At 51.6% G+C, this 13936-nt stretch overlaps 1 protein-coding gene across 2 annotated transcripts in view; it reads left to right on the forward strand.

Annotated features, from left to right (window-relative positions):
• NR1I2 (nuclear receptor subfamily 1 group I member 2) overlaps nt 1–12413 on the forward strand; it is a 36393-nt gene extending 23980 nt beyond the window's left edge. For both annotated transcript variants that reach the window (XM_054482766.2, XM_054482767.1), the window contains exons 2-9: nt 846–1064; nt 3714–3847; nt 5213–5400; nt 6359–6633; nt 8663–8805; nt 9007–9123; nt 9411–9516; nt 10759–12413. In XM_054482766.2, coding sequence (XP_054338741.1) covers nt 1033–1064; nt 3714–3847; nt 5213–5400; nt 6359–6633; nt 8663–8805; nt 9007–9123; nt 9411–9516; nt 10759–10903 — 1140 coding nt within the window. In that variant the 5' untranslated portion in view covers nt 846–1032 and the 3' untranslated portion in view covers nt 10904–12413. The remainder of the gene's footprint in view (nt 1–845; nt 1065–3713; nt 3848–5212; nt 5401–6358; nt 6634–8662; nt 8806–9006; nt 9124–9410; nt 9517–10758) is intronic.
• The last annotated feature ends 1523 nt before the right edge of the window (nt 12414–13936 follow it).

Consider the following 13936-nt stretch of genomic DNA (forward strand, 5'->3'; position numbering starts at 1 on the left):
CAAGAGATCCTCCCACCTCAGCTTCCCAAATAGCTGGGACTATGGGCTCACGCCATCGATCTTGGCTGGTTTTTTTATTTTTTGTAAAGACGAGATCTCACTTTGTTGCCCAGACTGGTCTCAAACTCCTGGGCTCAAGTGATCCTCTTGCCTCAGCCTCCCAAAACCCCGGGATTACAGGCATCAGCCACCATGCTTAGCTACAGCTCCATTAATAGGCACAAGTTCTTCAATACTCACTTAGACCCCAGCTCTGCTGGGACCACACGCCATTTTTCTTCCCATGTTGTGATCTTGCCCACCATGCCTCCACTTTTTCCCCATCTGCCTGGCTACTTAGTTGAAAACTCTTTCTGCCCAGCCTTTCCAGCTCCCTGTGGGAGCTTGGGCCACACCCTACCTGAACGACTATCCTCCCTCAATGTCCCCAGTCCCAGAAATCATCTTGAACAAGTAATCTGTCCATGAGCTGCTCCCCGTTCAGACCTCTGGCCAGGTTGTGGCCTCCTAACCTCAGTCCACTCAGCTGTGGCCTCCATGATCCGACCCAGACAGCCTCCTCTCTTTTCTTCTCATTTCTTCCTCCCTCTTACCCTTATCTTTCCCATGCTCCTGTTCACATGTTCTACTCCAGGGCTCTATTTTTGTGTACAAAACGTCATGATTACAGCTCTCTTTATAACAATTCCAACCCCCATTCCCTGCTTTTTTTCCCCATGAGAGGTCAGCTCCTGAGTTCACAGGCCCAAATGTGAGTGATGCATAGAAGGGACAGAGTGTTTCCTCTGAGGCCTCTGCACATCCCTGTCCAGTCTTTTCATTCTCTGTGGTTTTCTCATTTCTAGTCCAAGAGGCCCAGAAGCAAACCTGGAGGTGAGACCCAAAGAAAGCTGGAACCATGCTGTCTTTGTACACTGTGAGGACACAGAGTCTGTTCCTGGAAGGCCCAGCATCAATGCAGATGAGGAAGTTGGGGGTCCCCAAATCTGCCGTGTATGTGGGGACAAGGCCACTGGCTATCACTTCAATGTCATGACATGTGAAGGATGCAAGGGCTTTTTCAGGTAGAGTTACCCATCAGCCTTCACCCACCTGCCACCACTGACACACTGGGTCACACCTAACGGGTCTGCCACTAACCCACTGGGTAACGTCTCAGGGCCTCAGCTTGACCTGTCCCCCAGGTTTAGAGTGTGGGCTGGTGGCCCACCCAGAGGCCTTGTAATTAGTCTCAAGGGAGCCATTTATATACCAGAGGAATCCTTCATCTTCAGTCTTCCTATTATACCCAAAAAGTTCTCCTTCCATTAAGATATCCCTTGGTTTCTCCATGTGCTCTTGAATAAAATGGAAAATGACTCAGTGAAAGATAAGGAATTTGAAAATCCCAAATCCAAGTGTTCACATCCACCTTCTGGGGTGGTTGTTACATAAAGAATGGCATAAAATAAATGCTCAGACCATGAGAAGAGAAGCAGACCGAAGGCAGGGGAGGGGTGGGGAGGGGAGAAAGCCATGTGTGAGGAAGCGCTCCAGGTGCACCCTCTGGAGGGCACAGGGTATGCAAGGAGCAGCTCCCATCTCGGGAGCCACATGTGGGACCCTCATGCATTCCCAAGACAGCCAGCCTGATGGCCCTTTGCAGAGTTCTTCGTGGTGGCTGGGCATTCAAATGGAAAAGGGCAGGTTCCAGGGAGAAATGAACATTCGTGTTGCATGAGTTATAACAGGGGTGAGACACATCAGCAGTGTCAGACTGGGTTCAGCTACAAGTCACAGGACACTTGTCGCAAATTGGTTTGGCAATAAGGAAAATGTGTTACCTCTCCTAACGGGAAGTCTGAAGGCCTCCAGGTTAGTGAGTTCAGCAGCTCATTTCTTTCCATTTTTCTCTTCAGCCATCCCACCTGAGAGCTCTGATTGCGGTCTGGCTCCCTTTGTGGGGGCACAGTGCCGGGGCCCCAGGCAGGAATCATTATGTTCAGCAGAGGCACACAAAGGCCCATCTTTGAGAGTAAGGAAATCTTTCCCAGGAGTCCCCTCACATTGCCTAGAGCCGGGCCCAGCCTATGCCTGAACTAGTCACTAGCAAAGAGCAGCAGGTATGTCCTTGAGCTGGGCATACGCCACGTGACTGTGTGGAAGAGGGTGGATGTCTGCACCAGCTCCAGATGCTGCTGGCACAGAAGAGGCTGCCCAAGCAGTCTCCGTGCATCCTGCCTCAGCATGCGGGAATCTTCTGCTCTCCCTTCCTCGTTTGGGTACTATTCCTGGGACTCTCAGAAAAAGGCAACATGTTGTAGTGGGCAAAAGCTAAATCCAGTATCAGGCAGCCCTGGATTCAAATTTCAGCTTGTCATGTACCCGGAGGACAGCTGGGGATCCATCTTCTTCAAGCCTCAGTCTCCCTCATCTGTGCTAGGCAGATGAGATTATGAGTTTCACAGGGTTTGAGAACTAAATTTACAAAACTGCAAAATACCTAGCCTAGCATCTGATACATAGCATACCTTTAATTAATGTGAGCCCCGGTTTCATCTTTTACCCATTCTCAGTGGACTTCGATGTAGCATCAGAGCTTTCTTACCCAGGCCAGTTGGGAAGGCAAAAGGCAGGGATGGCATCTGTGAAGAACATGCCCCTGGGCTGGTCACTGGTCCGAGGCCCGAGGCCTCCAAGCGCAAACCTGCCGGGTCACTGTGGGCTTGGCTCAGCTTCCCAGGCCTGCCCTCGGGGACCTCTGCAGCCCTACCTGGCTGTTCATGCTCCTGGGCCAGCCTTCCCTCAGTTTCCACTCTGGACCAGAATCAGAGGCCAGAGCCAAGGGAGAAATTGTTTCTTTCCATCCAGTTGTGGAGATGGGGAAAGTAAAGGTAGGGCTGCACTGACCATGTCTTCTGTGGGACAGGCAGGATGTCTGGGCTGGGAGGAGGAGATCTTGTACCAGAGTCTCCAAAAGGCATCTGCCCCATTGCCTCTCTGCGCACCGCAGAGAGGGGTGTGCGGGGGCCCGTGGGTCCCGCCTGCACGCTCTGTTGTTCCAGGCGCTCGACCTCTTTGCCCCTTAGGTCAACGAGGGGAATCCACTCTGCCATGGGGAAGCCCCTGCCCCGTAGGGTAGAAAAACTTCCCCATAGTTCACCCCTTCCTCCCTGTCCGCCCAGTCTGGAAGGGGAGCTGGGGAAGGCGGGGTGGGGGGGGGAGAGGGAGGGGGGCAGGGGGTGGCGGGGAGGGGACTTCTCTGGTTTGTTACCCTTCTGGGGTCAGGTTTCCTCGGCTCCCTCCTTTAAGGAGGGGAAATCGAGAGGAAGAGGCCCATCTCCATGGAAACTTTTTGGTAACAAGGGTGTGAAAGAGGAGGGGACAGGTGTTTCAGGAAGAAGGGAAGGCGCTGAGGATGGGCCTGGAGTGGAGGTGTCCCTGAAAGTGGTTTTGGGGCTGCCCGCGCCAGCGAAAAGCACGTGTCCCATTTCCTGCCGGAATGGCCAGAAAAGGTCTCCTCCCTGGCTCTGCCCCCTCTAGCTGAGTCCTGGACCTCTAGGGACGCCCACCTACACCCTTCCCATAAAGCCTGACCCAGCTGGGACGCAAAGGCTAGTGTCCCCCTCCCCGAGTCGGTAGGGGCTGGGGAGGGAGGTGGTGTGGTCCGGAGCCCCAGGCCGAGGGCCCGGGGCACCCGTGCATCCTCCCTTCTGCTCCCCATTCTCTCACAGGAGGGCCATGAAACGCAACGCCCGGCTGAGGTGCCCCTTCCGGAAGGGCGCCTGCGAGATCACCCGGAAGACCCGGCGACAGTGCCAGGCCTGCCGCCTGCGCAAGTGCCTGGAGAGCGGCATGAAGAAGGAGAGTGAGCAGTGGGCGCGCGGGCGGGCCGGGGCCGGGGTGCATGGCTCTGAGTAAGGACGTGCCGTGGGTGTGTGCATGCTTGTGTGGAGATGCGTGCCGAGTGTGCGCGTTAACACACGTGCACATGTGAGCTGGTGTCCGTGTGCAACAGGCAGCCATCTGGGAGAGCGCTTGCAGCCGGCCCTCTGGGAGATGGAGGGAGTCGGTAATCTCTGCCCTGGGATGTGTGCTGGGCAGCCCTGGACAGGGCGTGCCCTCTGTCTCCCCTCAGTTGCTCCTGCATCATTCTTTTTGTCCCCTTCATAATTGTTGTAATGGTTTGAAACCACATTTGCGGGTAAGAGTGTGAATCTGGGGGAGGGAAGCAGGAGACACATGGGTGATAGGACCCTGGGCCTTCTAGCTGCTAGCCCCACCAGCTGCCCCAGACCTGGATCTTTATAGGGGTCTATAAAGATCCCTATATAGGGATCTTTGCAGACAGGTGACATGAGGTGTTCTCATTCTACCTATTTAACTTTGATATATTTGTGCTCCTAGGTCACTATGAGATTAAGGCTCATGCGGAAAAGGCTAGATGTTTCTAGTGCGTATTTGTCTCCATGGAACACAAAGGGACCCAAAGCTGCTTCTTTCAAGGACAAGTTCTCTAGGCTGCTGGCAGGCATTCTTGATCTCTCCCCACCAAGGACCTCATAGCTTTGCTCTACACACATGAGTGGGCTCCAGAAATCCACAGAAGACCCTAAGGCTCTGGGCTATATAGGAAGTCTCTGGAGTTGCTATTTCTTGCTAAGCTGTAGCCCAGCTCTCTACGGTCTTGGAGACCCAGACACCTCTGAAGAGTCTTGGTATATAATTCACCAGAAAATGATAATTGTAGATGCCATTTACTGAACATCTCTTATGTACCAGGAACTATATTAGGCACCCTACATGCAAGGTCTCATTTAACAGCGGTGCGAGGTAAACACGGTTTCTCCGGATCACAAAGGAGAAACCTGAAGGCAGGAGACGTTAAGGAGGTTGCTTGGGGTCACAGGTAGTAAGTGGCAAAGCTTTCAAGCAAACCCAGTGCCTTTGGATTCTGAAGCCCGTGCTCTTGCCAGGGCCCCACTGTGTCCTCACAAACTCCACTGCAGAGGGCAACACACCAGCCGCATCTCATCTCTGTCCTCACCCAGGTGTTTCTCCAGAGGAGCCCACAGGCCTCTTGAGTCCAGACAGGGGAGAATTGCTTGTCACCATTACTTTCTCTTTTGCCTAACGGCTTCTGCTGCCTTGAGAGGGTTATGCAGCGGCTCCCTGGAGGGCTGGAGGCTCACCAGGGACATGTGTGGCTGAGCCAGCCTCGCTGTCCCTGCAGTGATCATGTCCGACGAGGCCGTGGAGGAGAGGCGGGCCTTGATCAAGAGGAAGAAAAGAGAACGGATCGGGACTCAGCCACTGGGAGTGCAGGGGCTGACGGAGGAGCAGCGGATGATGATCAGGGAGCTGATGGACGCTCAGATGAAAACCTTTGACACTACCTTCTCCCATTTCAAGAATTTCCGGGTAGGAGGAACTGCACAGTGACCCGAGGTGTCACTGCCATCTTCATTCTCACATAGAAACTGAGGTTCCCCAAGGATAAGAAACTTGTACAAGGTCACAGCTAATCAGTAGTGGAGGGTAGATTTGGAGAGCTGGTCCTGCATCTGTGCTAGCTCCTCAAAGCCTTAGTCTCATTCCCAAAGGTTCTCAAAGTGTGGTCCCTGGGTCAGCAGCATCAGCATGCAGATTTTCAGGTCACCTCAGACCTCCTGAATCAGAAGCTCCAGGGAGGGGCAGGACCCCCCGGTGATTCTGTTGCAGGTTCAGGTTTGAAAATCACTGCTCTCTCCTTTAAAGCAGGTAGAAACTGGGTCTGAGCAATAAGTGGAGGGAAAGCTAGGCAGTTCCCCAGTGTTGCTGGCATTCGGGGCTTTATGAGGACAGGGTTGGGACCTGTTGGGGGTGTGACTTTTGTGAACTGGTGTTTCTTGATCCCAGCACATTAACTATGTCTGTGCTCTAAGCGCCCTCCTTCCCCTTTGCACTGATAGATATCTCAAGTGGCCCTTCCCAGCCCAAAGAACTGGATTAGCCCAGTGACCTCAGATCTGCTCTTCCCATCCATAGCACCCTAAACCTTCTGAGTCTCCTGAGCCCAACATCTGGAATGCTTGGGATGACACACCATGGTTGGAGTCCCCCTTACCCTCCATTTTAACCAAGCAGGGATGTGTGTGACCATTAATTCATAGTTCCCCAAAGCACCTTCATGTGATAAAGAACACCAGGGAGAAGAAACAAATGCTGTGTGTGTGTATGTGTGAGGACACACGCATGCGTGTGGGTGTGAATGCCTGCATTTGTGCATCCTCTTGAGCTGCAACTGTGGCTGTGCACGTTTGGCTGGAGCCTGAGTTGGGACCTGTCTATGAAATCACATGCTGTCTCTCCTCTCTCCACCTCCTGGCGTGTGTCCTAGCTGCCAGGGGTGCTTAGCAGTGGCTGCGAGTTGCCAGAGTCTCTGCAGGCCCCATCGAGGGAAGAAGCTGCCAAGTGGAGCCAGGTCAGGAAAGATCTGTGCTCTGTGAAGGTCTCTCTGCAGCTGCGGGGGGAGGATGGCAGTGTCTGGAACTACAAACCCCCAGCTGACAATGGAGGGAAAGAGATCTTCTCCTTGCTGCCCCACATGGCTGACATGTCAACCTACATGTTCAAAGGCATCATCAACTTTGCCAAAGTCATCTCCTACTTCAGGTAGGACATGGAGACTGGGTGGTTGGGTGTGGAAAGGAACTGGAAGTGGCCAGGAGGTTCAAAGGGCCTGGGGTAGATCCTGAATTTGGGGGATATTGGTGTCAGAAGACCTTCCTTTTCCTGCGCCCTGATCCCCAGGGCAGCCAGTGCTGCTGGGGAGTAGAGCCCTCGCTTTATGGCTGGTTAGCTTTGTGGCTGTGGGCCTGCCAGCGTCTCTGCCTCTTCACCTGCTCAATGGAAGCTAACAATGCCTCCCCTGCAGGGCTGTTCTGTGAAATAAGAACACACCTGAAGAGCACCCAGCACAGAGTGGGCATTCAGGTAGTCTTTCCTACTCTCCCTTAAAGGGGCAGGAATCACATGTTGACAGTTCCAGAGCAAAGAATGAGAGGAATAGACAAGATAAGGCTGCGAAAGCCATGGGGAGGGTGGGTGTTCCACAGAGCCCAAGGGTCAGGTATCCCCAGAGCTAGATATGGAGGCAACAACCATGGGGCAACTGGGGTTAGTGGGAGACATGGGAACTTCCTGGGGTGGCAGGAACCACAGCCCCAGAATATGTCTGCAGTCGTAGGGTTAGGGATGGTGCCAGGTGTATCTGTCCTTGGGTAGGCCACCTTGCCTTGCCAAGCCCGGTCAAGTGGGGCTGAAACACACCTGCCAGAAGCTCCTGGTTTCTTCAGCAGGTTGAGGGTAAGGTTATAGTTTAGGAGCCCAGAGGTTCTTCTCTGGCCCTGTAGGAGTCATGCATGACTTATTTAATGGGGTGATGCTGACAGCAGGTTTGGAATGGGGTTCAGATGGTGGCAAACAAGCTTAAAGGGGCAGGGAGAGAAGAATACTTATAAATGTGGACATTGGAAGATCTTTGGTGAAATCCAGTGACTGACAATTTAACATCAGGGCTCCCCACTTGCTATTTCTCATGGCCACCAATGTCGAGCACAGTGACCCGAGGTGTCACTGCCATCTTCATTCTCAGATAGAAACTGAAGTTCCCCAAGGATAAGAAACTTGTACAAGGTCACAGCTAATCAGTGGTGGAGGGTAGACTTGGAAGTACCAAAGCCAGCTCGATGCCGGGTCCTAAGCTGGGCAATGGGGAGGCACAGAAGAATAAGATCAATTACATGGCATTTGTAGCTCAGTGTTACGGATCTAAAAGAAGGTTGGGCGCCAGTAGCACAGGGCCTGAATTCCCAAGGAGGCCAAGGCCAGAGGTAGTGTTTCCTCAAAACCCAGAGTAAGCAGCCTCCCTCTCAGGCTGTGAAGCTTCCTCCTTGTAAGGAATGCCTCCTTACTGGGGAGGTGGGGGCCTCTCCCAGGTTGGGAGGGAGTGGTCCCTGCAGGACCGGAAGGGTATCCGTGTAACCATAATCTCAGAGGCTTGTTAAGCCGCCTCCATGGCTAGGCCTGTGCTCCAGCACTAGGAGTGGGGCTTCAGGCATCTGGGCTGCAGGGAAACCGTAGAAATACATGTGTGCACATTAAACCCAACACCGACAGCAGGAAGCAAACATCCCCACTGCTGGAGCTCAGGCCAAAAGGGCAGCACTTGCACTCTGGAAAGGGGAGACTGCACTCTGGAAAGACTTCTGAGAGGGGCAAAGACATAGCTTGGCCTGAGGGGCTAGCAGGATATACTAAAGAGGCAGTCATTCCAAGGGGGAAACTGAGGCAGAAAGGAGGAGGCCAGGGACCAGAAGCCAAAGCACTGGCTGTAGGTCAGGAGTTGTATAGGAGTTGAAGGAGATGGGGCCAGGCTGTAAGGGACCTGGATGCCAAGCTCAGTGGGTGGAGTTCCCGGAGGTAGCAGGGGGGGAGAGGATGCTGTGGGGCAGAGCTGTCTGCTGGGTTGTGAGGGGAGAGATGAGAGGCAGCCAGACAGCAGCCACAGTCATCCTCAGGGAAAGGAGCCATCCTCTCTCTTCCTCTCGCCCCCAACTTCTGGATTATGGGATGGCTGCTGGTGCCGGCCTGTGGGCTGCCTCCCAGGGAGCTGTCCTCCCCTCCCCATCCTTGCTGCCAGGGACTTGCCCATCGAGGACCAGATCTCCCTGCTGAAGGGGGCCACTTTTGAGCTGTGTCAACTGAGATTCAACACAGTGTTCAACGCGGAGACTGGAACCTGGGAGTGTGGCCGGCTGTCCTACTGCTTGGAAGACACTGCAGGTGCCCGAGAGAGCCTGCCTGCCCTGACAGAGGGAGGGAAACACTGCAGTTATGGGAGGAAGGGAGCTATGCCAGGATATGCAGGTTCTTGGATGGCAGGGCAGGAAGATGGAATGGCGGAAAACAAGATATTGGTGAGGGATGACTGGATCTTGGTCAGCTTGCTGAGAAGCTGCCCCTCCATCCTGTTACCATCCACAGGTGGCTTCCAGCAACTTCTACTGGAGCCCATGTTGAAATTCCACTACATGTTGAAGAAGCTGCAGCTGCATGAGGAGGAGTATGTGCTGATGCAGGCCATCTCCCTCTTCTCCCCAGGTGAGGGTCTCCCCTAGGCTGCCTGACATCCCCCCAGCCTTATCTGCCCTCCCCAGGGGTCCCAGTCCGTGGCCTTGCTCCTCATTCACTGCGCAGCCAGGATGGGGGCTCTCGCTGGTTTCTCCTGGGGTCAGTGGGTGATGCCCAGCTCTGGTCTTCCCTCACTTCCCTGCCTGGGTGACTCCATCTCTGGTGGGTGGTTGGCGAGCAATGCCCTGACTCTGGGCTGGACTGAGCTTGTCTTTGCCCCATGATCTTGCACCACACCTCCCTCCCCTCCCCTCCAGATCGCCCAGGTGTGGTGCAGCATCGTGTGGTGGACCAGCTGCAGGAGAAATTCGCCATTACTCTGAAGTCCTACATCGAATGCAATCGGCCCCAGCCTGCTCATAGGTGAGCACAGCAAGGGGTGAGGACCCGTGAGGGTGATGTGAGGGAGCCGAGGTTCAGGGAAATTGCCCAAGGCTTCACGGCCAGAGGGTGGCATCTGGAGGTAGATCCAGCCAGACCAGGTCCAAAGCTCACAGTTTTGAGCACTACCTAACCACTTCCCAGGAAAAACACAAGCAAACAGAGGGACGTGGCCCAGAAAGGGGCTTCTATACCTTCACTGGTCCTCAGTAGCTCCTGTGACCTACTGCCCAGACTGATGCCCACAGACCCAGAGACAAACTTGGATTTTACTGAGCCCAAGGCCATGAAGGGTTAAGGCCAACACTGAGTATTATAGTGTGAACCTATCAACAGAAATCCTTATTTGGCCTGCACAGCTTTCTTTTTGGCTTGGTGTCCTGGGATGCTGGGAGTGGCCTTGTCTTTATTTGCTCAACCCTTCCTTGTATGGAGGCAGGAGGCTGGAAGTGCCAGCTTTCTTTTCCATCATGGGGATACTGAGGCATATGGTACATCTCAGACACTAGATCCAAAGCTAGTTCCAGGAAGGGATTCTAGCCTGCAGCCCCTAACCTCCACAACGACTCTGCTCAGTCCTGGCCCCTGGACATTAATGAAGGCAGTGACAGCCCCACACCCCCAAACTGGTAGCTGTAATATCTAGATTTTCCCACGGAAGTCTCTGTGTACAAAGATGCAACTCCCGCAGCTGGGTGTCGTGGCTCACACCTATAATCCCAGCACTTTGGGAGGTCAAGACAGGAGGATCCCTTGGGGCCAGGAGTTCAAAACCAGCCTAGGCAATATAGCCAGACCCCAACTCTAGAAAAATTTTAAAAAATTAGCCAGCTGTGGTGGCATGTGCTCTAGTCCTAGCTACCCAGGAGGCTGAGGCTGGAGGTCTCTTGAGTCCAGAAGTTTGACACTGCAGTGAGTCCATGATCGTGCCATCATGCTCTAGCCTGGGTGACAGAATGAGATCCTGTCTCTTTAAAGAAAAAAAAAGAAAAAAGACACAACTCCCATGAATGGGATGGGAGTGGGGAGAGTATTGGGCAGGCTGTTCTGCCTTTCTCATCCACAGGGTAAAAGGGAAGCTTACGGAATTCAGCCAAGCCTTGTCTCTTGGCTGACCTGAAATGTCCAGAGATCATGCTTGTGCAGCCTCAGAGCAGCCCGGAGGCTTGTGGGTTAGGGAAAGGGCGGGCTGCACCCACAACCTTTTCTCTGGCTGGCACACAGGTTCTTGTTCCTGAAGATCATGGCTATGCTCACCGAGCTCCGCAGCATCAACGCCCAGCACACCCAGCGGCTGCTGCGCATCCAGGACATACACCCCTTTGCTACGCCCCTCATGCAGGAGTTGTTCGGCATCACAGGTAGCTGAGCGGCTGCCCTTGGGTGACGCCTCCGAGAGGCAGCCAGACCCAGAGCCCTCTGAGCCGCCACTCCCAGGCCAAGACAGATGGACACTGCCGCGAGCCGACAATGCCCTGCTGGCCTGTCTCCCTAGGGAATTCCTGCTATGACAGCTGGCTAGCATTCCTCAGGAAGGACATGGGCGCCCCCCACCCCCAGTTCAGTCTGTAGGGAGTGAAGCCACGGACTCTTATGTGGAGAGTGCACTGACCTGTAGGTCAGGACCATCAGAGAGGCAAGGTTGCCCTTTCCTTTTAAAAGGCCCTGTGGTCTGGGGAGAAATCCCTCAGATCCCACTAAAGTGTCAAGGTGTGGAAGGGACCAAGCGACCAAGGCTGGGCCATCTGGGGTCTACGCCCACATGCCCACATACCCACATTCGTTCTCTTCCTGAGTCTTTTCATTGCTACCTCTAATAGTCCTGTCTCCCACTTCCCACTCGTTCCCCTCCTCTTCAGAGCTGCTTTGTGGGCTCCAGGCCTGTACTCATCGGCAGGCGCATGAGTATCTGTGGGAGTCCTCTAGAGAGATCAGAAGCCAGGAGGCCTGCACCAAATGTCAGAAGCTTGGCATGACCTCATTCTGGCCACATCATTCTGTGTCTCTGCATCCATTTGAACACATTATTAAGCACCGATAATAGGTAGCCTGCTGTGGGGTATACAGCGTTGACTCAGATATAGATCCTGAGCTCAGAGTTTATAGTTAAAAAAACAAACAGAAACACAAACAATTTGGATCAAAAGGAGAAATGATAAGTGACAAAAGCAGCACAAGGAATTTCCCTGTGTGGATGCTGAGCTGTGATGGCAGGCACCGGGTACCCAAGTGAAGGTTCCTGAGGATGTGAGTCTGTGGGAGCAAGGGCACAAACTGCAGCTGTGAGTGCGTGTGTGTGATTTGGTGTAGGTAGGTCTGTTCGCCATCTGATGGGGCCCGGGTTTGTTCCTGGGGCTGGAATGCTGGGTATGCTCTATGATAAGGCTACGCTGACAATCAGTTAAACACACCGGAGAAGAACCATTTACATGCACCTTATATTTCTGTGTACACATCTATTCTCAAAGCTAAAGGGTATGAAAGTGCCTGCCTTGTTTATAGCCACTTGTGAGTAAAAATTTTTTTGCATTTTCACAAATTACACTTTATATAAGGCATTCCACACCTAAGAACTAGTTTTGGGAAATGTAGCCCTGGGTTTAATGTCAAATCAAGGCAAAAGGAATTAAATAATGTACTTTTGGCTAGAGGGGCAAACTTTTTTGGCCTTTTTCTGGAGAAAATAATGTGGGGGTGTGGAAATAGAAATATACACAAGCATACATATTTTTACTACTTATTTTATTACTGTCCTTTATAAATCTGAAGACTCTGGCTAAGAACCTAAAAATGAATTATTTAACTTGGCTTGCTTATAAAATGATTGTTCTGTATAAAAGTTTAACATATGTGCATACCATAATTAAAAATGTAGTCTGGGCGTGGTGGCTCAGGCCTGTAATCCCAGCACTTTGGGAGGCCAAGGCTGGTGGATCATGAGGTCAGAAGATCGAGACCATCCTGGCTAACACAGTGAAACCCCATCTCTACTAAAAATACAAAAAATTAGCCAGGCGTAGTGGTGGGCACGTGTAGCCCCAGCTACTTGGGAGGCCGTGGCAGGAGAATCGCTTGAACCAGGCAGGTGGAGGTTGCAGTGAGCTGAGATCGTGCCACTGCACTCCAGCCTGGGCGACAGAGCGAGACTCTGTCTCAAAAAAAAAAAAAAAAAAAAGTAGGAATTGCGTTAATTTTAAATGTCTAATATTTCATTCAAATGAAACTTCACAGTAACTGAATTTTAAAGAATAGATAATTACTTAGCTTTTGACATTTTACAAGAAGCAGGCCAAACTTTGAGAACATGGTAAATCATCAGTAATATAAATCAAGGCAAGTAAACATATTTTGTCATCCCTCTGACTTTACCAGACTTTTCTGCATTAAGGAGACATAGGGAGCACTTATTTTTAGAAAAGATACTGAGGGAAAAAAAGAGCTTCTCTTTCCAAACTCAATGAATACAGCTTTTGCTCCCAGGAATTTTAATTATGAATCCATTTATAATTAGAAATACAAATTTCTAATTTGGAAAGATAGATTTCACTCCAGTGTATTCATAAATCATATGCATCTCCCTTTCCTTACTAAAATGATTCGAGTGCTATTTGTTCAAGAGCCTGAAACTGTTGTAAGCTGTAGGACAGGGTAAGGTGAGGTTAAGATGGAATGGAGGGCAAATTTCCATCTCCCAGTCTTGATTTTAAAACTCCAGGGTAGTTCCCCAAACATTGAATTGATATGTACATATAATTTATATAGATTATAAAAACTAAATGTATTTCAAGAGTAAAGAAAGATTCAATGTTAGATGCCCTGAAGGGTTCACATAGGGTACTTTCTTTCAGTAGGTTTGTCGATCACAAGTTTATGGGACTAGAAGCCAGATTTTAACTTTCCTACTCCAACATTTGAGTTTCTTCTTTATTCCCTTCCCTAAACTTTTGAGTAAACAGAACTAAGCATCAGTTTTTAGGCATCCCTGTGACCACTTTTTTTTTTTTTTTTTTTTTTTTCCCCTGGGTCAGTGAGGAGAGGATTGAGTCAGTCTCCAAAGCTCAGGGCAAAAGACCTAAGCAAGCTACTGCATACCATCTGCCCCCTCATTAGTCAGGGCCACTCAACAGCCTCTCTCTACCTAGCCCAGAACTTTGTCTAATTAAGTCTTGACATTGATGACAAATCTGTGGGAAGGGCCAGAGTGGCCACTCCCTTCTGGAGAAAGACAATGTAAGGAGAAACATACGTATGATTATCCATCCCTTCCCAGCTCCTGACTCCTAACTTGTGGGCCTCATTATGCCATCTTCCATGGCAGCTTGTATTTTTCCTGGTAGGTTTCCCTTTATGTCCTTCAGCTCTCCTAAATCTGATGGTGGTGATGAGTGAAATATTCCTACAC

The sequence above is a fragment of the Pongo pygmaeus genome, chromosome 2 (assembly GCF_028885625.2).
Source record: "Pongo pygmaeus isolate AG05252 chromosome 2, NHGRI_mPonPyg2-v2.0_pri, whole genome shotgun sequence".
Taxonomy (NCBI): domain Eukaryota; kingdom Metazoa; phylum Chordata; class Mammalia; order Primates; family Hominidae; genus Pongo; species Pongo pygmaeus.